The sequence below is a fragment of the Hyla sarda genome, chromosome 2, assembly GCF_029499605.1.
Source record: "Hyla sarda isolate aHylSar1 chromosome 2, aHylSar1.hap1, whole genome shotgun sequence".
Classification (NCBI taxonomy): Eukaryota; Metazoa; Chordata; class Amphibia; order Anura; family Hylidae; genus Hyla; species Hyla sarda.
Window position 1 is genome coordinate 101,108,718 of NC_079190.1, and position 25,999 is coordinate 101,134,716.

Below are 25,999 nucleotides of genomic sequence, written 5' to 3' on the forward strand. Positions count from 1 at the left end.
CGCCGTTGATGGGCAGGGGGAGAGCGCTCCCCCTGCAAACACCATAGATGCCGTGATCAGAACTGATCACGGCATCTATGGGGTTAATGCTGCCGGGACCGGCGCGATCGCGGCCCCGGCAGCTGCGGTGGGACTCCGGCTGTGATTGACAGCTGAGTCCCACCCGCGATCTCCTGCGCTGCCCGCGGCAGAGCAGGAGATCGCTTGGACGTATGCATACGTCCATTTGCGCGAACGTGTAAATCGCCTGGACGTATGCATACGTCCAATAGCGGGAAGGGGTTAACATGTCAGCTGGATAACAGGACATGGCGGGTGTCAGGGCAGACTGGGAGTTTTGCAACATCTGCAGGGGCCACAATTTGGAAACCACTTATGTAGAGAAATCCTTCCCCATTGTTCCCAGTTGAGTCAAGTTTGTCGACATTTATCATTTTCTTTAGAGTCTTTTTTCTGTTTATATTTGGAGCATGAAATGTTGCACGTGAGCAAAGCACTTTTTTTTTTTTGCAACTTTTCGCTGTAAGCAAAAAGCTACAAATGATCTTACAAAAGTCAATTTTAGTTTTCACTTTACAGCGGTAATGCATTTATCAAATTCGAATTACACAAACAGTTGAAAACCCTAAACCCCGAAATCTACACTAGCCCGGACCTGGCTTCCAAAACTGCCTTTGGAAAGCACTTTTGAAAAGTTGCACATTTTTGACACAACTGTGGTTTTTCATGCAGAAAAGTCACAGGTAAGAGGATGAATCATACAAAATGGTGTTCTGATGGGATTTATTGGTTTTTGTTATGTGCGCCAAACTTATCAACCCCCCTTGATAGTATGATAAATATGTTGCACCTAAGGAAAACCAAAGCAAAAAAAAAAGAAACTTAAAAACTCACTTACAAAAGACAACAATGATAAATCCCTCCCCCAGATATTTTTTATTTTATAATTGTTTTCTTTTTTAAATCTTAATTCAGAACCTGTATTTTTCAGTTGCAGATTATCAAGTGATCCATGTGAAAGTGTTCAGCTCTTCTCACACAACACTATTGGGGAGATTTATCAAAACCTGTGCTGAGGAAAAATGAAAGTAGCAATCTGATTGGTTGCTATGGGCAGTTGCCCATAGCAACCAATCAGATTGCTACTTTCATTTTTCCCTGCACAGGTTTTGATAAATCTCTCCTCTACACAGATTTTAATACATTTCCCCATATGAGCTGAATTGGTAGTTCTTACAAATGTATGCTACTTGGTAAAAGAGAAAACTGTTTACATGTAATTTAGAGTTCACATACTGGTGTACCCTGGTGTGCCCTGCAGTAGGGGCAAAAAAAAAAGTGTGTATCTTGCCTTACCTGTCTTCAGCAGAATGCATGAGGTGAATTAACCCCTTAAGGACACAGCCCATTTTCACCTCTAGGACGCAACCCTTTTTTGCACATCTGACCACTGTCACTTTAAACATTAATAACTCTGGGATGCTTTTAGTTATCATTCTGATTCTGAGATAGTTTTTTCGTGACATATTCTACTTTAACATAGTGGTAAATTTTTGTGGTAACTTGCATCCTTTCTTGGTGAAAAATCCCCAAATTTGATGAAAAAATTGAAAATTTTGCATTTTTCTAACTTTGAAGCTCTCTGTTTGTAAGGAAAATGGATATTCCAAATATTATTTTTTTTGGATTCACATATACAATATGTCTACTTTATATTTTCATCATAAAATTGATATGTTTTTACTTTTGGAAGACACCAGAGGGCTTCAAAGTTCAGCAGCAATTTTACAATTTTTCACAACATTTTCAAACTCGCTATTTTTCATGGACCAGTTCAGGTTTGAAGAGGATTTGAAGGGTCTTCATATTAGAAATACCCCATAAATGACCCCATTACAAAAACTGCACCCCCCAAAGTATTCAAAATGACATTCATTAAGTGTTTTAACCCTTTAGGTGTTTCACAGGAAAAGCAGCAAAGTGAAGGAGAAAATTCAAAATCTTCATTTTTTACACTTGCATGTTCTTGTAGACCCAATTTTTGAATTTTTACAAGGGGTAAAAGGATAAAATTTATACTTGAATTTGTAGCCCAATTTCTCTTGAGTAAGCACATACCTCATATGTCTATGTAAATTGTTCGGCGGGCGCAGTAGAGGGCTCAGAAGCGAAGGAGCGACAAGGGGATTTTGGAGAGTACGTTTTTCTGAAATGGTTTTTTGGGGGCATGTTGCATTTAGGAAGCCCCTATGGTGCCAAAACAGCAAATAAAAAAACATGGCATACCATTTTGGAAACTAGACCCCTTGGGGAACGTAACAAGGAATAAAGTGAGCCTTAATACCCCACAGGTGTTTCATGACTTTTGCATATGTAAAAAAAAAATAATAATTTTTCACTAAAATGTGTGTTTCCCCCCAAATTTCACATTTTTGCAAGGGTTAATAGCAGAAAATACCCCCCAAAATTTGTAACCCCATCTCTTCTGAGTATGAAGGTACCCCATAAGTTGACCTGAAGTGCATTACGGGCGAACTACAATGCTCAGAAGAGAAGGAGTCATATTTGGCTTTTTGAGAGCAAATTTTGCTCGGGGGGCATGTCGCATTTAGGAAGCCCCTATGGTGCCAGGACAGCAAAAAAAAATGACATGGCATACCATTTTGGAAACTAGACTCCTTGAGGAACGTAACAAGGGAGAAAGTGAACCTTAATACCCCACAGGTGTTTCACGACTTTTGCATATGTAAAAAAAATTTAAAAAAATTTACCAAAAATGCTTGGTTTAGCAAAAATTTTTACATTTTTTAAAAAGGTAATAGCAGAAAATACCCCCCAACATTTGAAGCCCAATTTCTCCCGATTCAGAAGACACCCAATATGGGGATGAAAAGTGCTCTGCTGGCGCACTACAGGTCTCAGAAGAGAAGGAGTCACATTTGGCTTTTTGGAAGCAAATTTTGCTCTGGGGGCATGCCGCATTTAGGAAGCACCTATGGTGCCAGGACAGAAAAAAAAAACACATGGCATACCATTTTGGAAACTAGACCCCTTGGGGAACGTAACAAGGGGTAAAGTGAACCTTAATACCCCACAGGTGTTTCACGACTTTTGCATATGTAAAAAATAAAATATTTTTTTTACACTAAAATGCTTGTTTTCCCCCAAATTTTACATTTTTACAAGGGATAATAGCAGAAAATACCCCCCAAAATTTGTAACCCCATCTCTTCTGAGTATGGAAATACCCAATAGGTGGACGTGAAGTGCACTGGGGGCGAACTACAATGCTCAGAAGAGAAGGAGCATCATTGAGCTTTTGGAGAGAGAATTTGGCCATGTGCATTTCCAAAGCCCCCCGTGGTGCCAGAACAGTGGACCCCCCACATGTGACCCCATTTTTAAAACAACACCCCTCACGGAAGGTAATAAGGGGTGCAGGGAGAATTTACACCCCACTGGCATTTGACGGATCTTTGGAACAGTGGGCTGTGTAAATTAAAAATTTTATTTTTCATTTTCACAGACCCCTGTTTCAAAGATCTGTCAGACACCTGTGGGGCGTAAATGCTCACTGTACCCCTTGTTACATTCCGTGAGGGGTGTAGTTTCCAAAATGGGGTCATATGTGGGTATTTATTGTTTTGCACTTATGTCAGAACTGCTGTAAAATCAGCCACCCCTGTGCAAATCACCAATTTAGACCTCAAATTTACATGGTGCACTCTCCCTTCTGAGCCTTGTTGTGCGTCCCCAGAACACTTTGCGCCCACATATGGGGTATCTCCGTCCTCAGGAGAAAATGCGTTACAAATTTTGGAGGCTTTTTTTCTTTTACCCCTTGTGAAATTTTAAAGTATGGGGCAACACCAGTATGTTAGTGTACAAAAATGTTTTTTTTTTACACTAACATGCTGGTGTAGACCCCAACTTTACCTTTTCATAAGGGGTAAAAGGAGAAAAAGCCCCCCAAAATTTGTTAGGCAATTTCTCTCGAGTACAGCGATACCCCATATGTGGCCCTAAACTGTTGCCTTGAAATACGCCAGGGCTCCAAAGTGAGAGCGCCATGCGCATTTGAGGCCTAAATTAGGGATTTGCATAGGGGTGGACATAGGGGTATTTTACACCAGTGATTCTCAAACAGGGTGCCTCCAGCTGTTGCTAAACTCCCAGCATGCTTGGACAGTCAATGGCTGTCCGGAAATGCTGGGAGTTTTTGTTTTGCAACAGCTGGAGGCTCCGTTTTGGAAACACTGCTGTAGGATACGTTTTTCATTTTTATTGGGGGGGAAGGGGTGGGGGGGGGCAGTGTACGTGTGTATATGTAGTGTTTTACTCTTTATTTTATGTTAGTGTAGTGTTTTTAGGCTACATTCACACTGACGGCGGATTACACTGAGTCTCCCGCTAGGAGTTTGAGCTGCGGCTGCTGCAGCTCAAACCTGAAGCAGGGAATTCACTGTAATCCGCCGCCAGTGTGAATGTAACCTGTACATTCATATGGGAGGGGGGGGGCAAAACTACAACTCCCAGCATGCACTGACAGAACGTGCATGCTGGGAGTTGTAGTTTTGCAACAGCTGGAGGCACACTGGTTGGAAAATACTGAGTTAGGTAATAGAACCTATTACCTAACTCGGTATTTCCCAACCAGTGTGCCTCCAGCTGTTGCAGAACTACAACTCTCAGCATGTACTGATTGCCAAAGAGAATGCTGGGAGATGTAGTTATGCAACAGCTGGATGCACGCAAGTACAACTCCCAGCATGCCGAGACAGCCATTTGCTGTTCCTGAATGCTGGGAGTTGTAGTTTTGCAAGATTTAGAGGGGTTCAGGCTGGAGATCACTGACAGTGGTCTCTAAACTGTAGCCCTCCAGATGTTGCAAAACTACAAATCTCAGCATGCTAAGACAGCAAACTGCTGTCTGAGCATGCTGGGAGTTGTAGTTTTGTAATATCTGGAGGGCTACAGTTTAGAGACCACTGTCAGTGATCTCTAGCCTGAACCCCTCTAAGTCTTGCAAAACTACAACTCCCAGCATGCCAACACAGCAAACAGCTGTCAAGGCATGGTGGGAGTTGTAGTTTTGCAACATCTGGAGGGCGACAGTTTAGAGACCACTCTCTAAACTGTCGCCCTGCAGATGTTGCTAGGCAACAGACTATGGACACGCGGCGCCATACTCACCTCCACCGCCGCCGTGATCACAGCCGCCGCCGCCGGGTAAGTGATCGCCGCCGCCGCCGCTACTGCACGGTTCCCCCCGCTGTGCCCGGACACCGATGGGCGGGCATAGCGCGGGGAACCGAACTTTAACCCCCCCCGCCCCCAGTCTGCTATTGGTCGGCCGCTCCGCCGATCAATAGCAGGGATAGGAGGGGTGGCAACCCTGCCACCTCACTCCTATCTCTTCAAGGGGGATCGAGGGTGTCTTGGACACCCCCGATTCCCCTTATTTTATCGCAGCGCCGCGATTGATGGGCAGGGGGAGAGCGCTCCCCCTGCAAACACCATAGATGCCGTGATCAGACTGATCACGGCATCTATGGGGTTAATGCTGCCGGGACCGGCGCGATCGCGGCCCCGGCAGCTGCGGTGGGACTCCGGCTGTGATTGACAGCTGAGTCCCACCCGCGATCTCCTGCGCTGCCCGCGGCAGAGCAGGAGATCGCTTGGACGTATGCATACGTCCATTTGCGCGAACGTGTAATTCGCCTGGACGTATGCATACGTCCAATAGCGGGAAGGGGTTAAAGGGGTATTCCAGGCAAAAACTTTTTTTTATATATCAACTGGCTCCGGAAAGTTAAACAGATTTGTAAATTACTTCTATTAAAAAATCTTAATCCTTCCAATAGTTATTAGCTTCTGAAGTTGAGTTGCTGTTTTCTGTCTAACTGCTTTCTGATGACTCACGTCCCGGGAGCTGTCCAGCTCCTATGGGGATATTTTCCCATCATGCAAGGGATATTCTCCCATCATGCACATGACATGACATCATCATTGATCAGTTAGACAGAAAACTTCAGAAGCTAATAACTATTGGAAGGATTAAGATTTTTTACAATAGAAGTCATTTACAAATCTGTTGAACTTTCCCGGAGCCAGGTGATATATAAAAAAAAGTTTTTGTCTGGAATACCCCTTTAAAAACTCTACCTTTAGGCTATATTCAGACGCTGTGCAGACATTCCGTCAATGGAGCGCCGGCAGAACATAACGGTGCTAGGACCGCTCGGAAATGCGCTGTGTCTGGATTTCTGCGACGAAAACATCTGTCACGGAAATACCACCACATCTGTAGGTTTCCAAACAGATTTTTTTCTGGTGTTTTTAGAAAACTGCCACTGCAGTTTTTGAGCGAAACTCAGAAGTGGACCCAGTAGGAAGGAGAAGTATAAGTTCTTTCCTTTATATTTCCCATTCATTTTGAATAATCTTCTGACTTGGGCTCAGAAATTGCAGTGACGGTTTACCAAAAAACTCTAGAAACGGCCAACGGCGGTCCGGGCATGCTGGGAGTTGTAGCTTTGCAATATCGGGAGGTCCGCAGGTTGAATATCACTGTGTTATTGTACACTTTGAGTTTTTTTTTTAATGTATCCAATAACTTCGCAAACCCCAACCCATTGGTCATAACAAATCTCCACATAAAGATGTTCAGCTCCCACACCAGTAGCGTAAATAGGATTGTTGCCACTGTAGAAAAGGGTGTACCCCTCCCAAGTAACTGCAAGGCACTGACTGAAAGACGTCTGAGTGAGCCACGGCGAAGTTGAAAGTTTACATGACTTTCCTACACATGTTGCATAGTGTGCCATACAGTCAGGGCCAGCTCAAGCCAAAAACAGAATAGGCTGCTGCCTAGAGCGCACCATTGATGAGGGCACCGCCTGTGGCCATAAGTATAACAACTGAAGCGCTGCACTCCTCTCTATGTGCCGGCCATCAGGTGCGCAGCACTGTCACATCCCACACAGTAATTATTACCATGTATGTGATGTGACAGTGCTGTACTCCTGATGGCCAGCAGCCAGATAAAGGAGCACAGCACCACCACAATTATCCATGGCTTGAGTCCTGCAGGGCACTAGAAGTATGTTTACCCCTCCCTCAGCCTAATCCCCATACAGGCCTTTTAGATGGTGATGTTAAAGCGGTACTCCGCCCCTAGACATCTTATCCCCTATCGAAAGGATACGGGATAAGATGTCAGATCGCGGGGGTCCCGCCGCTGGGGACCCCCGGGATCTCGGCTGTAGGACCCACCTGTTGCGGCTTCCGGCAGCGCTGGAGGCTTTCATCCTAATGGCAAATGGGCAATGGCCTCTTGACAAAGCCACATTGGTGGCGAAACATTGAGGGGGGCAGTGTTATGGTTTTAACTGCTATGTGCCCTGACAATCAGTAGTTCTGAGATGCTAAAACACAATTGTATCTCCTACTAACTATAAACAATGATGGAGCTGGTTGAGCCCAATAAGCCTAATTACATCAGTTAGGAGCACATAGTGTTTTTAAATGCGTGATTTTTCCTTCTCTATTTAGAGCATTATAATATGTTACAGTGTGTCACCCTATTAGTAAGGAGATAATGTGAGGAAGAGGTTTGTTACAGTGTGTCTCCCCTAGTAGTAAGGAGATTACATGGGGAGGAGGTTTGGTACAGCGTGCCACCCTAATAGTAAGGAGATAACACGAGGAGGAGGTTTGTTACAGTGTGTCACCCCAGTAGTAAGGTCATTACATGAGGAGGTTTGTTACAGTGTGTCACCCTAGTAGTAAGGAGATAACATGAGGAGGAGGTTTGTTATAGTGTGTCTCCCCCTAGTAGTAAGGAGATTACATGGGGAGGAGGTTTGTTACTGTAATGTCCCAGTACAAGATATGGTCCTGCACTACACTTAGGCCCTGTCAGGTTGAGTTCCTCAGTGACCTGGGGGCTCTCCTGCAGTGTCTCCCCTGCTGTTTATAGACTGTCATTTGTTGTCATAGGATTATAGTCAGTACATTAATGTATAGTTAGTCTAAAGAACCTGTGAAATGTCAATGTATAGTCAGTATAAAGTTATGTATTTTGTGTATAAGGTGTTAAAGGGTTACACCGCTCCCCAGCGTCTGGAACTCAATGCTCTGAATGCTAGGTGCGGGCTTCTGTGTTCACGCCTGCCTCCTCATGATGTCACGCCCGTGACGTCACGCCCCACCCCCTCAATGCAAGTCTAGACTTCCCATAGACTTGCATTGAGGGGGTGGGGTGTGACGTCATGGGGCGCGGCATGACGTCACGAGGGGCGGATATCAACGCGGATGCCCGCACCCAGCGTTTGAACATTGAGTTCCAGACGCTGGGGAGCGGAGTAACCCTTTAAGGACCTGTGGAGGTCACATGATATGTTCACATGATGTTATCACATGATTACCCAGAGAGCACCAGTAAAACACATGACCTGCAGCTTGACCAATGGGCTTTGGCTCAGCCCCCCTCTATATAAAGGGGCAGCCATTACAATCTCTCTCTTTCTGCTGAGGACAGCAAAGCACAGACATCACAGACCCTGTGTCCAGTACACCTGGAGGCCACAAAGCCTGCACACCAGCCACATTGTCAGTAAGTTATCTCATCTATGTCTGCTGTCTCTACTAAAGTCAAGACACTGATCAAGTATATTCTAGTCTGCGTGGCTGAACTAAAGTCTATTACAATAACCACAAGTCCCAGAAAGCTGCAGGGCCCTTTCCGTGATACTGGTCTACTCTCTGGGATTCTGGCCTAGCTGAGAAGATACTAACAACTGTCTGACCTCATAAACCCTCTGTTAAACCATACCTGGTTGTGGACTCTCCTTTCACTGCCTAGCCATTGGAATAGCGGAGATACCGTTCGTGTGGTTCCGGTACACAAAAACCACTCTGGCATCATGAACACTAGGGGTTAACAACATCTTGCTCCAGGGGTTAATACCATCTGGCCCCACCACCTACACCACTACACCCCATGGTCCCGCCATACACCGGTGGTCTACCACATTACAGTGTGTCACCCCAGTAGTAAGGTAATTACATGAGGAGGAGGTTTGTTACAGCGTGTCACCCTAGTAGTAAGGAGATAACATGAGGAGGAGGTTTGTTACAGTGTGTCAACCCAGTAGTAGGCCTGGGGTTGTTCCATATGCACGGCGTAGCAAAAGGACCTCGTTCCGGCGCTCTCTTCAATGTATGCACGTAAAAAAGAGTAGGGGGAGGCACAGTTCACATTTGTAACAAAAAAGTGGAGGGTCCCAGTGGAAGCAATTCCAACTTGAATACGGATGGTGGAGGAGGTGCACGGATAAATCAGAACATAGCTTGTAAATAAACTTAAATCCAGGTAGAAAATCCCGCACTCACCATGTCCATCGCTGGGTCTGTAGAGGTTCCAAGGAAGAGGAAGGTGAAAGGAGTAGACAGGGCTCAGAGGCCTCTTCAACGTATCTTGTAGCTGATGCACAGGTAGGTATGGCGCAATTACCAAGTAACTGATGCGGACAAAAATAATAAAAATAAAATAGAATTTATTGGTAAAATGAACGGACTACACATTTCAAGGGGCTGGATCCCCTCTTCCTCAGGACCTGTACATCAGCTACAAGATACATTGAAGAGAGCGCCAGAACAAGGTCCTTTTGCTACGCCGTGCATACGGAACATCTCCAAGCCTTTGACCACCGTATCGAGGTATTCTGATACGCGAACACCTCGAGCAGCTCCTTCTCCTCTACCCCGGAATCGGGTGAATACGCTATTAGATGTTATGCTCTCAGCATAACACTACCAGGTGAGCACAACCTTGTTACTCACATACCTGACAATTGTATACCGGAATAACGGCACAGGTTGCACTGTTTGCCTGTCTCCCCCCCCCCCCCCCCCCCCCCCTCTTTTTCTACCCTCAACCCAGTAGTAAGGAGATAACATGAGGAATGGGTTTGTTACAGTGTGTCACCCCAGTAGTAAGGAGATAACATGAGGAGGGGGTTTGTTACAGTGTGTCAACTCAGTAGTAAGGAGATCCCATGAGGAGGTTTGTTACAGTATGTCACCCTAGTAGCAAGTAGATAACATGAGGAGGAGGTTTGTTACAATATGTCTCCCCCTAGTAGTAAGGAGATTACATGGGGAGGAGGTTTGTTACAATGTGTCACTCTAGTAGTGTCGTGCGGTAATAACTCAATTATGAATTATGGTCATACTTTTTTTTATTAATTATGAAAAATTATGAAAATTATAAAAAAATCTCAAAATTATGACCTGGTAAATTGTAGACAAAGCTAATCAATACAATTCACATCTGAGTCTGACTATTTCCTCAGATATCACCCAGTTCTTTTTATGACGGGATGACATTAACGCTTAAGGATGTAGTTTTGCAATATACAATAATACACAGGTATTATCAAAGTATGCAGATTTATTGGTTATAAGATTATAAACATAAATGAGTAAAAAACACAATGATATATGCAAATGAATATCAATTAGATATTAGTAAACAGTACAAGATTGGTAATTGACTGCATATAGTAGAATAATACATATGAGTAGTTAGTAACTTGTTAAAATAAAACAAAATCTACTAGGTTAGAAATATCATATAAGAAAAAGGTTACATATCACTCTATTCAGGGGAACCTCATGATATTAAAATGGGCAATATCTAATCATAGACATATCAATATGGAATGCTAACTACATTCCCCGCCCCCTTCTAACCAACTACAAATCACATGATTCCATGAATGGGAAAATCCATCTAAGATATAAATATGGAAGAACTATGATATACTTCCCCCCATTCTGGACTATTTTCTAAACATGATCTTGGTAAGTCATTAAGAAAATTAAATAGCAATGATATATGATCTTGCTAGACTATATTTTAGGAGGAAAAACTTGAAGCAAGTTTCCTGTGTGGCAAATATACTTATTACACCCAGTTTGGCGAGTAGGAATTCTTTTCAATTGGTTTTTTATTATATTTTCAAGAAGTGAACGTGTAAACAGTCAAACACATTGAATACCGTGTTCATAAGCCGGCATTTGGAATTCTATCAATATGTCTAAGCAATTATTTAATGCTTTGATAGATTATGAGTCCTGATTCTTCTGCAGGTAGAATGAAGTCTCACAATATCCTAAAACTATAATCTCAATATGGAGATAATTAATTATTTTAATTTATTAATTTATTCTCCAATCTAAATGGTATAATTCCACATTATCCAAATTAGTCTTAATTAAATGGAATACCATTTTTTGTGTCTCTTAACAAAACTTTGTAAGAACCTTACTTCTGCTCTGAGGAACACTGAACGGTCCATCTCATCGTCATGGATAGCCATTGGGTCGGTACCATGTGATCAGTCCGGCTTCTGGGGATCTCACATGGCTTTCATGACTTCCATCTTGTGGATCTCTTTCCTTTTGTTTTTGTGTTCTCTAGAGTACAGCCTACAGCATGATCTAGTTCAGATCAGAGTCTCCAGTCTAGTTCAGAGTAGTTCAGTCCCCTAACATCTGGTTTACCAGACTTTTTAATTAGTTAGACACACCCTCCTAAATTGGAATTCCCCAATGAATGTAGGTTGGGCGTGTACATATGATAATGAATATGACATCACTATAATACCCAGAATGCATTGAGCACATCACCCATAATGCCTTTCCAGTAGGTGTAATGTCAACTACCCATCCGCTAGGGGGTGCTATTGCATAAGCAATTAGCATCATTACCATTAAGGGTTAACGGTCAATAATTGGTCTGAAACCCACATTCCACACTTGACGAATGGAGCCCTAATTAACAATTCAGGGATTACTTTTGACATCTATAAGTAATCAAACATTGGATTCTCATAGACATAGAGTCTCCAATTAGACATTTAAATTTATTAGAGAGATAACAATAACCATGTAATTCTCTTTCACACCGACGTGTGAATCTCTCTGTTTGTCCAGTCTTGGTAATTGATTGTTAGTATAATAACATTCACAAGACTGGCAAACTAGACCTATACAAAGACTCATTCTCAAAGCCTATACCTGAGAATCATATATAAGACAATAGATATATACTGATTTCCTTTACAATACTAACAGTATATGACAATATCATATGTCCTACTGATTACCTTTTCATATATATATATATATATATATATATATATATATATATATAACTAATGTTCATTCGGATGAGACATAGTTATTTCACAGTCTCTTATCTCACCCCCTTCTTCTCTCCATTAACCCCCCCCCCCCTTTACTTGGGTGAATTTTAGTAGTGTCGTCTAGAGAGTGTAACCAGACCCCCTATCAGCCTCTTATCTAAACACCATAAATAAGCTAGAGATGCAAGAAGCATTGTACTCCCAGACTGGCATTAGAGATAGGAGATGAAACTTCAGAATTGGCCTACTTAGGTTAATACACAAAATGGCCGACATCATGCAATTATGCTATGAAACATATTGAACATAGTGATTCATTTTTGTGGTGTACAAAAAGCATGACAGTAGTAAGGAGATTACATAAGGAGGGGGTTTGTTACAGTGTGCCAACTCAGTAGTAAGGAGATTACATGAGGAGGAGGTTTGTTACAGTGCGTCACCCTATTAATAAGGTGGGTTGTGTCAAAGGATGGAGCTAATGGGCGGAGTAAAGGGGTGGCAAAATGTGCTTTTGCCTAGGGTGGCAACAATCCTTGCACCAGCCTGGTATGCTACATGTGTAAGATCTGGAAGCATGTGGATTTAAATGATACCGTAGCCTCCTCAGAGCACTCTGCACAAGCCCCAATATTATATACAGCAACTATATAGAGGCAGATACCAGCTCTAGAGTATGTTTACACTGTGTAATTCCCACAGAATTTCAGTGGCGGAATTCCACAAGCGGAATTACGCACAGTGAACATTAACATCAGTGTGAATGGGTCTTCTGCAAGACCCGTTCACACTGAGGAATTTTAGCAGCTGAATTGTCCGTGGAATTGTCAGTGGCGGAAGTCCGTGAGCACTGCATAGCCATCAATGGTGGTGGCGCAGTGCTGCGTGGCGGCCGCTGCCAGATAGAATCTCTGCTCCGCACATTGGTGATTACATACAGGACCATATAGAGGGAGATACCAGCTCTACACAAGATATATGCACCATATAAATGATTACGTACACATAGAAGTAGATATTAGCACTACATAGGCTCTGAAGATCACAGTGACTTACAGATGACGTCTTTTCTGATCAGAGTCGCTCTCTTTCCCTTTTCTTCTCCATAAGAATCAGACCGCCACAAAGACTTCTACGAAATGTGACTTGTTTCTGCAGAGTATGATGCCCCCATTAGTGTACTATAATAATACGTCAAATAATATCCTCATTATTAATGCCCCAACCTATATGTAATGATTGCAGCGGGTCTCAGAAGTAAGACCTGATGAGATTAACAACTTTTGACATCTGGCACAGAAATTCCGCCGTGTGCACAGCGCAGAAGAATCTTGTTGAATTCAACAGCGGAACCTTCATGCAGGATTCCATTGCGGAATCCGTCACGGAAATTCTGTTGTGTGAACCCAACCTAATGCTTTAAAGAAACCAGTCAGGAACAGGGCTTTGAGTCCGTCCCTTTATCAAGTCCAAAGCAAATCTAAGCTCACAAGCAGAAGACACAGGTTACATCTCACAAATATGCAGGGGATAAGACAATAGATGTGGATAATTCACACTAAGATGGGCCATAAATTGCCCTGTTATAGGAACATAGACTAAATAGATAAGGATGAGAAAAAGGGGGGAGGGAGGGGGAGCAGGGGAGAGACTGGTAATTAAGCAGGAAAAAGTGAGATACAAAAGAGAATCCAGTATAGTACAGGTTATAAGAGATTTTGATAATAAGATAAAAATCTCAAGCAATATTTTGATTTGCATCTGCATCACTGGACTTATACAGCTACTCACATTTACTACTATTTGTGTATAAGAAGATATCTATCAAGCAAGGGCTGCAGGACAGAAAGAAGCCAGTTGGGACCCGCACAGTGACATGAAGTCCTGTCCCCGGTCTTACAGGTGATCCTTTCTCTAAGCACTTTCTCCATCCTCCTTCCCTCTCACTGACTGCTCTACATTCCGCCCTTGCACAGTCCACTCCTCCTGTCCTCAGTTTCATGGTTCTTCTCCTCCCCAGTAGTAGCAGCAGCAGCAGACTCCACATCCACATGCATTTCCCTCTATAGAGCTGCAATAGATGTAAGCCCATGCCCTTTCAGTCCATGTGACCTGAGGATCAGATGACGCCTATGCTATCAGACCTACCAGGATCTCAGTTTAGTCAGGACCTGCCCATACACTGGCCTTATAGTACAGAGCTGAGCCTCACCCTGTTCACTGTGTTGCTCTGCGGGCAGCACGTCTCTCCAGCAGCATGGCTGTGGTCATATTCCTTCTGCAGTTTCTTGCAGCTATCATCTTGCTGCCTCTTCACATCCTTAATTCTCTAGGACTCTGGGATCCATTTTTTAAGAAAGTCTTTCCTTTTCTGCAAAGCAGAGTTTGTGAATCGTACAACAAACTGATGGATGATGAGAAAAGAAAACTCTTCAAAAACATGTCAGACTTTTCAGGCCCCTCCAAAGAACTCAGGCTCCTAGAGGTTGGCTGTGGCACAGGTGCCAACTTCAAGCATTACCCAAGTGGCTGCAAAGTGACCTGCCTGGATATCAACCCAAATTTTCAGAGCTACTTGAACAAAAGCCAAGCAGAAAATGAGCATCTTATATACGAGAGCTTCGTGGTAGCCTCTGCTGACAACATGACGTCTGTGTCTGACAGCTCTATGGATGTGGTTGTGTGCACTTTGCTGGCTTGTTCTGTGCCTAACATACCGGCTGTACTGAAGGAAGTCAAGAGGGTTCTGCGTCCTGTAAGTTCTGTATTTTGTCAACATTGTTTTCTTAAAGGCAAAATACACATTAGTTCACATCAGCGCTGTGCTCTGTCCTGTTTAGGGTCTGCTCAGCTTTCTTTTTTGCTTCAAACTTTCCCTGAACAGGTCGCAGCATAAAGGGCACTTCTACATTAACTTTAAATGGGGTCCTCTGGGTTTTCATCAGGTGTCTGTTATATCAAAGGAGTTGAGTAAACAAATCACTATTGCAGTATTCCCATAGTTTTAATGGACTGAGCCAGCGAAGCTCCTCTGAACGGAGCACAATGCTGATGTGAACCTAGTTTTATTGCATTTTTATTCTTGCCTTGTTTTTATTATGGTGCAAATAGGACTTTATTACAAATTTTGTTTCATTTCTCTTTTACTGCAACAGTGTCCTATTGATAGACTTGGGCTGTAAAGGGATTATCCAGTAGGGGATGGGGGGTTGTGAACTATGCCCATTCTGCAATACATTAAAAAAATAAATCTCTACTCCCCTCCAGCGCTCACACAGTGCCTCCTGAGTCCTGCTCTGGTTTTCGATGCAATACTCATTCTGCTTCCCAGGCCCAATACATCACACCGCAGCTAGGATGTCAGAGTGAAGAAGAATGAATATTCATAAGATGGGCGGGCATGTTGCGGCATACAGGATGGAGGCAGGGAATCTAGGCAAGCCAGCCCCTGCCTCAGTTGCGCTCTTAACAGATTTAGCAGTCTTGCAACTGGGCCATATCTTAAAAAGTAAGTTATACCTCATTTTACTCCTGGTCACCCACACTATAACCCAATGTATAGGGTTTATTGTGGGTAAACAGCCTGTCAGTTTCCCTTTAAGAGTGTGTTTGCATTCTTGTGCACTTCATTTGGTAACATAGCACATTTTTCGGCCACTCTTCCTCCTGGAGGAAATTCTGGCTTGGCTAACTATCCCCAGTCAAGTTCAAGACTCTTAGGATTGTTTAAGACTAAGTAATATCTGGCCAAAAACATTCCTCCGGAGATTCCCGAGGGTGGCCGGCAGCAACTAAAATAGTCTGGGATAGGACCGCCTAGACATTGCTGTCCCCAGAGGTGGCAATGTTTTCTGCTCAGATTCTGCTGAAAGAACGAGCATTCTTTTGACGGCAGAGTTTCAGCAGCAGAAGGTCCGCCGGATTCTCATTAATGACAAAGGGACTCTGCTGCATCAGAATTCTATACAGAAAATCTATACAGTTCAGCCAGGGCCCCAAGGAGGTGACCAGTGAGACAAAGACCTTAAGGGCTTGCTGGGACTTGTAGTAGGACTGGACAATTGAATGCAGACCACACGGACTTGACAGATGACAGGGACTGACTTTACTTGACTCATAAAGCTGTGACTTTAGCTTACTTGACTTGATGGTGTCTGCAGCACTGGAATTTGAGGTCTCCAACGCTCTGCACACACGCACTAGGCACGACTGCACTGGACCTCAGCAGGAAGCAAGAGAAGAGCTCAAAGAGAACAAACCTAGCTCCACCCAGGGCTTATATAGGGGAGACTAGCAGGGAGCCCATAGGTCACTCTTGGGATCACCTGGTCACTGGTACCTCCTGGGTAACAATCACATGACATATCACATGGTGTAACTCCTAAAGCAACATTACATTTTATAACACTTTACATGGTAAAACATATTTACAATGGGGAAACAAGTGCAGGGGGCCTTGGGGACACTGAAGGAGGCTGCCTGACAGGACAGCAGGAGCACGCGGTAACACCTCCCATACTGGGCCACCACAAACTCACCCTCTTAATTAAGGTCGTCCTCGACGCCCAGTCCTGGAGGGTGGAGGACTGAACTGGCCACTGAGGCCTAGTGATAGTTCCTGGGGCATTTATGCACAATGTCCTTCTCAGGTCTGGATTACGAAACAAGATAAGGATGAGTCCATGTGGCATGGTGAATGTCCATACATGGTCTTTAACCAGTTAAGGACCAAGGGCGTACCTGTACGCCTGTGGGAATTTCAGTCCCCGCCGCGAGCCAGGTGGGGACTGGACTGGGGTGACTTCTGATATCGATTAGCAGGCACCCTACGCAAATGCCAAGGGGAGTCATCAGACCCCCCCCATGTCGGCGATCATCACATATCGCCGGTGAATTCACACTGGCGATTTGCGGCAATTCTGGGTCTCCGGTGACCCGGAAAATAAGAGGGATCGGGGTTTTCCAAGACACCTACGATCCACCTGAAGGGATAGGAGTGAGGTGGCAGGGGCGCCACCCCTCTTATCCTTCTATTGGTCCTTAAGAAGCGAAGACCAATAGCAGATCGGGGGCAGGGGGGTTAACTTTCGGTTCCCCCATTGTGCCCACCCACAGTAGGCCAGGCAGAACGGGGAAACCGACAGGGACCACTGGCAGCAGAGGACGGCGATGCGGCTCCCTGGATCCTACGGAAGCCGGTGAGTTGCCTAGCAACATCTGGAGGGCTACAGTTTGGAGACCACTATAGATCTCTATATGGTCTCTAAACTGTAGCCCTCCAGATGTTGAAAAACTACAACTCCCAGCCTGCCCAGACAGCTGTTTGCTGTTTGAGCTTGCTGGGATTTGCAGTTTTGCAACAGCTAGAGGCCTACAGTTTGGAGATCACTGTTCAGTGGTCTCTAAACTGTGGCCCTCTAGATCTTGCAAAACTACAACTAGTAGCATCCCCACACAGCAGTTTCTTGTCTGGGCATGCTGGGATTTGCAGTTTTGCAACATCTGGAGGGCCACAGTTTGGAGATCACTGTGCAGTGGTCTCTGAACTTTAGCCCTCCAGATGTTGCAAAACTGCAAATCCCAGCATGCCCAAACAGCTGTCTCGGTATGCTGGCAGTTGTAGTTGCGTACCTCCAGCTGTTGCATAACTACATCTCCCAGCATGCCCTTCGGCGATCATTACATGCTGGGAGTTGTAGTTTTGCAACAGCTGGAGGCACACTGGTTGGATAACAGAACCTAACTGAAGGTTTTCCAACCAGTGTGCCTCCAACTGTTGCAAAAGTTCAACTCCCAGCATGCTTTCAGTACATGCTGGGAGTTGTAGTTTTGAAACAGCTGGAGGTTTGTCCCCCCATGTGAAAGTACAGGGTACATTCACATTGGCGGGTTTACAGTAAGTTTCCTGCTTGAAGTTTGAGCTGCGTCAAATTTTTCACCGCAGCGCAAACTCCTAGTGGGAAACTCACCGTAACCCCCCACCAGTGCGAATGTATCCTGAAAACACTACACTACCACAAAATAAAGGGTAAAACACTAAATATACACCCCTTACACTGCCCCCCCCCCCAATAAAAATGAAAAACTTATCGTACGGCAGTGTTTCCTAAACGGAGCCTCCAGCTGTTGCAAAACAACAACTCCGAGCATTTACGGACAGCCACTGACTGTCCAGGCATGCTGGGAGTTTAGCAACAGCTGGAGGCACCCTGTTTGTAAATCACTGGCATAGGATACCCCTATGTCCACCCTTATGCAATCCCTAATTTAATCCTCAAATGCGCATGGCGCTCTCTAACCTTAGAGCCCTCTCGTTTCAAGGAAACAGTTTAGCATATTGCATTACTCACTTGTTTGGCGTCACAGGACCTTGGGTCATGTGACCCGTTACTCAGAACTCTATGGTATGTTGGAGCACCTTAGGTGTTCCTGTGTCACGTGTTCACCCACAATGCCGTGTAACGGTGAGTGACAGTTGTTATGGACCAATCCAAAACGGCTCAGCCCCTGCCATATAAGGGAGCAGCGGCCATTAATCGCTCTCTTGGGTTGCTGTCACTGAATGAGGTAGGACCTCCGCAACTTTCAAGTACGTTTACTAGGCCAGAGCCTTGCAGCCTCGGCCTATACCAGGGTACATTCACATTGGCGGGTTTACAGTAAGTTTCCTGCTTGAAGTTTGAGCTGCGTCAAATTTTTCACCGCAGCGCAAACTCCTAGTGGGAAACTCACCGTAACCCCCCACCAGTGCGAATGTATCCTGAAAACACTACACTACCACAAAATAAAGGGTAAAACACTAAATATACACCCCTTACACTGTCCCCCCCCCCCCAATAAAAATGAAAAACGTATCGTACGGCAGTGTTTCCTAAATGGAGCCTCCAGCTGTTGCAAAACAACAACGGTGAGTGACAGTTGTTATGGACCAATCCAAAACGGCTCAGCCCCTGCCCATATAAGGGAGCTGCGGCCATTAATCGCTCTCTTGGGTTGCTGTCACTGAATGAGGTAGGACCTCCGCAACTTTCAAGTACGTTTACTAGGCCAGAGCCTTGCAGCCTTGGCCTATACCAAAGCTGTTGTACATCTACAATTCCCTGCTACTCTCCGCAAGATCGCTGGACCTAAATGCACTCCTAAATCCAGCGGATCTATGCTATGGAGTCTTCTAAAAGCTAAATTGAGCTTATCTGATCCCAACCAACTGTCAATCACTGCTCAACTGTTGACAGATTCTGTTATCTGGACTGTTATTGATATTGCCGGCTACAGAAAATCTTCAGTAAAAGTTCTTGCAAGTTTTCAGTTAAACAGTGGTTGTGGACAATCCATTTATTACGCACTCACCTATCGCTCTTGGGAAGGGTGGCGATAGGCCCAGCACCATTACAGTATTTAACCCTCACCCTGGCAAGTGACAAGGGTTATCAGCACCCTTTATGATTCAGAACAGCAACACCCCAACTACCCTATAACCCCGGTTTTTGTATCCTAAGTAGGAAGTTAGGTAGGTGGATAGGAAGACAGATAGGTTTCTAGGTAGGTAGCTAGATAGACAGGTAGGTAGCTAGATAGGTAAGAAGACATGTAGGTAGGTAGCTAGGTTGCCAGGTAGTTTTGCAGACAGTAAGGTAGGTAGGAAGACAACCTGGTAGGCAGCTAGGTATCGCCAACCCACCAAAAAAGATACTCACCTTGTCCCACGCAGCAATCCACTTAAAGGGGTACTCCGGTGGAAAACTTTTTTGTATTAACTGGTGCCAGAAAGTTAAACAGATTTGTAAATGACTTCTATTAAAAAATCTTAATCCTTCCAGTACTTATTAGCAGCTGTATACTACAGAGGAAATTTATTTTCTGTCTACCCACAGTGCTCTCTGCTGACACCTCTGCCCGTGTCAGGAAGGGTCCAGAGCAGAAGAAAATCCCCATAGCAAACATATGCTGCTCTGGACAGTTCCTAAAATGGTGGTTCCTACTGTGGACAGACAGAAAAGAAATCCAAAAAGAAAAGAATTTCCTCTGTAGTATTCAGCAGCTAATAAATTCTGGAAGGATTAAGATTTTTTAATAGACGTAATTTACAAATCTGTTAAACTTTTTTGCAACAGTTGATTTAAAAAAATGTTTTCCACCAGAGTACCCTTTAAGGATGAAGCACATTTTGACCTTAACCCCTTAACGATGCCGGACGTAAATGTACGTCCTGGTGAGCTGGTACTTAACACACCAGGATGTACATTTATGTCCTATACATAACCGCGAGCATCGGAGCGATGCTCGTGTCATGCGCGGCAGGTCCCGGCTGCTGATAGAAGCCAGGGACCCACCAGTAATGGCGGATATCCACGATCGTGCGGATGTCCGCCATTAACCCCTCAGATGCCGTGATCAATACAGATCACAGCATCTGCGGCAGTGCAGTACTTTGAATGGATGATCGGATTGCCCACAGCGCGGTGACCCGATCATCCAGCATGGCAGCCAGAGGTCCCATCCCCTGCCTCCGCTGCCTTCCATGGGTCTTCTGCTCTGGCCTGCGATCGAGCAGACCAGAGCAGAAGATTACCGATAATACTGATCAGTGCTGTGTCCTATTCATAGCACTGAACAGTATTAGCAATCAAATGATTGCTATAAATAGTCCCCTATGGGGACTATTAAAGTGTAAAAATAAAAGTAAAAAAAGTTTAAAAATATTGAAAAAAACCTTCCCCCCAATAAAATCGTAGATTGTCCCATTTTCCCTATTTCACTCCCAAAAAGTGTAAAAAAATAAAAATGTATATACATATTTGATATTGCCGCATGCGTAAATATCCCATCTATTAAAATAAAATGTTAATGATACCATGTGGTGAACGGCGTGAACGTTAAAAAAAAACCTCCAAAATAGCTTTTTTCTAACATTTTATTCCAAAAAAAATTATAAAAAATGTATTAAAAGTTTTATATAAGCAAATATGGTATCAATAAAAATTACAGATCACGGCGCAAAAAATTAGCCCTCATACCGCCGCTTATACGGAAAGATGAAAAATTTATAGGTCTTCAAAATAGGGGGATTTTTAACGTACTAATTTGGTTAAACAGTTTGCGCTTTTTTTTTTAGCGCAACAGTAATAGAAAAGTATGTTATCATGGGTACCATTTTAATCGTATTGACCAATAGAATAAATAACACATCTCATTTTTACCGTAAATTGTACGGCGTGAAAACGAAACCTTCCAAAATTTGCTAAATTGCGGTTTTCTTTTTAATTTCCCCACACAAATAGTATTTTTTGGGTTGCACCATACATTTTATGGTAAAGTGAGTGATGGCATTACAGCGGAAAACTGGTCACGCAAAAAACAAGCCCTCATACTAATCTGTGGATGAAAATATAAAAGTGTTATGATTTTTTGAAGGAGGAAAAAATTAAAACATAAAAATAAAATTGTCTGAGTCCTTAATCTCTTAAGGACCATGGACGTGTATGCACGTCCAATGGCCCTTAACCAGTTATGACGCGGGCTCCTGACTCGAGCCCGCGTCATACCGCCCGGCCCCCAGCTGATTCCTGCAGCTGGGGGCCCGCGTTAATAGCCGACATGCGGCGGTCGCCGCGGGCGGCTATTAACCCTTTAGATCGCCGCTGTCAAAGTTGACAGCGGCGTCTAAAGGTGCCTGTATTCAGTCCCTGGTGGTCCAGTGGGGTGGATCTCCCCCCGCGCGATCGCGGGGGGGTGATCCACTGCTAAGGTAATCTGAGGGCTTACCTCTCCTTCCATGGCAGCTCCGGCTCTCTGAATGATACAGCCTGGCAGGGCCAGGCTTTATCATTCGAGAGCAGAGCACACTGATCACTATGGTTCTATACAACCATAGTGATCTGTATGAGGAATCTAATGATTCCTCCTAAAAGTCCCCTAAAGGGACTAAAAGTGTAAAAAAAAAAAAAAAAAAAAAAGGTTAAAAAAAGGTTAAAAAAAGTTTCACACACACACATTAACCCCTTCCTTATTAAAAGTTTCAATCACCCCCCTTTTCCAAAATTTCATATAAATAATATATAAACATAATAAAAATAAATATATGTGGTATCGCGTGCGTAAATGTCCGAGCTATAAAAATATATCATTAATTAAACCACACAGTCAATGGCGTACTCACAAAAAAATTCCAAAGTCCAAAATAGCGTATTTTTGGTCACTTTTTATATCATGAAAAAATGAATAAAAAGTGATCAAAAAGTCCAACCAATACAAAAATGGTACCACTAAAAACTTCAGATCACGTCGCAAAAGATTAGCCCTTGTACCGCCCCATACACAGAAAAATACAAAAGTTATAGGGGTCAGAAGATGACAATTTTAAACATATACATTTTCCTGCATGTAGTCATGATTTTTTCCAGAAGTTCGACAAAATCAAACCTATATAAGTAGGGTATCATTTTAACCATATGGACCTACAGAATACAAAATGGCATTTTCTCTTCAATTTCGTCGCACAATGATTTTTTTTCCCGTTTTGCTGTAGATTTTTGGGTAAAATGACTGATGTCCCTGCAAAGTAGAATTGGTGGTGCAAAAAATAAGCCATCATATGGATTTTTAGGTGCAAAATTGAAGTGGTTATGATTTTTAAAAGGTGAGGAGGAAAAAATGAAAGTGTAAAAACGGAAAAACCCGTGGTCCTTAACCCCTTAATAACCCAGCCCAAATATACCTTAAGGACCCGGCCATTTTTTGAACATCTGACCACTGTCACTTCAAGCATTAATAACTCTGGGATGCTTTTACCTTTCATTCTGATTCCGAGAATGTTTTTTCATGACATATTCTTCTTTATGTTAGTGATAAAATTTTGTTGATACTTGTATCATTTCTTGGTGAAAAATTCAAAAATTTGATGAAAAAAATAGAAAATTTTGCATTTTTTTTACTTTGAAGCTCTCTGCTTATAAGGAACATGGACATTCCAAATAAATTATACATTGATTCACATATACAATATGTCTACTTTATGTTTGCATCATAAAGTTGACATATTTTTACTTTTGGAAGACATCAGAGGGCTTCAAAGTTCAGCAGCAATTTTCAAATTTTTTTACAAAATTTTCTAAATCGGAATTTTTCAGGGACCAGTTCAGCTTTGAAGTGGATTTGAAGGGCCTTCATATTAGAAATACCCCACAAATGACCCCATTATAAAAACGGCACCCCTCAAAGTATTCAAAATGACAATTAGTAAGTGTGTTAACCCTTTAGGTGTTTCACAGGAATAGCAGCAAAGTGAAGGAGAAAATTCAAAATCTTAATTTTTTACACTCGCATGTAAAAATCCCCAAAATTTGTAACCCAATTTCTCTTGAGTAAGGAAATACCTCATGTGTATGTCAAGTGTTCGGCGGGCGCAGTAGAGGGCTCAGAAGGGAAGGAGCGACAATGGGATTTTGGAGAGTGAATTTTTCTGAAATGGTTTTTGGGGGGCATGTCACATTTAGAAAGCCCCTATGGTGCCAGAACAGCAGAAAACCCCACATGGCATACCATTTTGGAAACTACACCCCCCAAGGCACCTAACAAGGGGTCCAGTTAGCCTTAACCTTAGCCTTTTTCCCGTTTTGCTGTAGATTTTTGGGTAAAATGACTGATGTCCCTGCAAAGTAGAATTGGTGGTGCAAAAAATAAGCCATCATATGGATTTTTAGGTGCAAAATTGAAGTGGTTATGATTTTTAAAAGGTGAGGAGGAAAAAATGAAAGTGTAAAAACGGAAAAACCCGTGGTCCTTAACCCCTTAATAACCCAGCCCAAATATACCTTAAGGACCCGGCCATTTTTTGAACATCTGACCACTGTCACTTCAAGCATTAATAACTCTGGGATGCTTTTACCTTTCATTCTGATTCCGAGAATGTTTTTTCATGACATATTCTTCTTTATGTTAGTGATAAAATTTTGTTGATACTTGTATCATTTCTTGGTGAAAAATTCAAAAATTTTATGAAAAAAATAGAAAATTTTGCATTTTTTTTACTTTGAAGCTCTCTGCTTATAAGGAACATGGACATTCCAAATAAATTATACATTGATTCACATATACAATATGTCTACTTTATGTTTGCATCATAAAGTTGACATATTTTTACTTTTGGAAGACATCAGAGGGCTTCAAAGTTCAGCAGCAATTTTCAAATTTTTTTACAAAATTTTCTAAATCGGAATTTTTCAGGGACCAGTTCAGCTTTGAAGTGGATTTGAAGGGCCTTCATATTAGAAATACCCCACAAATGACCCCATTATAAAAACGGCACCCCTCAAAGTATTCAAAATGACAATTAGTAAGTGTGTTAACCCTTTAGGTGTTTCACAGGAATAGCAGCAAAGTGAAGGAGAAAATTCAAAATCTTAATTTTTTACACTCGCATGTAAAAATCCCCAAAATTTGTAACCCAATTTCTCTTGAGTAAGGAAATACCTCATGTGTATGTCAAGTGTTCGGCGGGCGCAGTAGAGGGCTCAGAAGGGAAGGAGCGACAATGGGATTTTGGAGAGTGAATTTTTCTGAAATGGTTTTTGGGGGGCATGTCACATTTAGAAAGCCCCTATGGTGCCAGAACAGCAGAAAACCCCACATGGCATACCATTTTGGAAACTACACCCCCCAAGGCACCTAACAAGGGGTCCAGTTAGCCTTAACCTTAGCCTTTTTCCCGTTTTGCTGTAGATTTTTGGGTAAAATGACTGATGTCCCTGCAAAGTAGAATTGGTGGTGCAAAAAATAAGCCATCATATGGATTTTTAGGTGCAAAATTGAAGTGGTTATGATTTTTAAAAGGTGAGGAGGAAAAAATGAAAGTGTAAAAACGGAAAAACCCGTGGTCCTTAACCCCTTAATAACCCAGCCCAAATATACCTTAAGGACCCGGCCATTTTTTGAACATCTGACCACTGTCACTTCAAGCATTAATAACTCTGGGATGCTTTTACCTTTCATTCTGATTCCGAGAATGTTTTTTCATGACATATTCTTCTTTATGTTAGTGATAAAATTTTGTTGATACTTGTATCATTTCTTGGTGAAAAATTCAAAAATTTGATGAAAAAAATAGAAAATTTTGCATTTTTTTTACTTTGAAGCTCTCTGCTTATAAGGAACATGGACATTCCAAATAAATTATACATTGATTCACATATACAATATGTCTACTTTATGTTTGCATCATAAAGTTGACATATTTTTACTTTTGGAAGACATCAGAGGGCTTCAAAGTTCAGCAGCAATTTTCAAATTTTTTTACAAAATTTTCTAAATCGGAATTTTTCAGGGACCAGTTCAGCTTTGAAGTGGATTTGAAGGGCCTTCATATTAGAAATACCCCACAAATGACCCCATTATAAAAACGGCACCCCTCAAAGTATTCAAAATGACAATTAGTAAGTGTGTTAACCCTTTAGGTGTTTCACAGGAATAGCAGCAAAGTGAAGGAGAAAATTCAAAATCTTAATTTTTTACACTCGCATGTAAAAATCCCCAAAATTTGTAACCCAATTTCTCTTGAGTAAGGAAATACCTCATGTGTATGTCAAGTGTTCGGCGGGCGCAGTAGAGGGCTCAGAAGGGAAGGAGCGACAATGGGATTTTGGAGAGTGAATTTTTCTGAAATGGTTTTTGGGGGGCATGTCACATTTAGAAAGCCCCTATGGTGCCAGAACAGCAGAAAACCCCACATGGCATACCATTTTGGAAACTACACCCCCCAAGGCACCTAACAAGGGGTCCAGTTAGCCTTA

The 25,999-nt window shown here is 42.9% G+C and overlaps 1 protein-coding gene across 1 annotated transcript in view; it reads left to right on the forward strand.

Annotated features, from left to right (window-relative positions):
• Positions 1-14,312: 14,312 nt before the first annotated feature.
• The window catches only part of LOC130358841 (N6-adenosine-methyltransferase TMT1A-like), a 33,641-nt gene continuing 21,954 nt past the window's right edge, over positions 14,313-25,999 (forward strand). Inside the window, exon 1 of the mRNA XM_056562708.1 lies at positions 14,313-14,967. Coding sequence (XP_056418683.1) covers positions 14,470-14,967 — 498 coding nt within the window. The 5' untranslated portion in view covers positions 14,313-14,469. The remainder of the gene's footprint in view (positions 14,968-25,999) is intronic.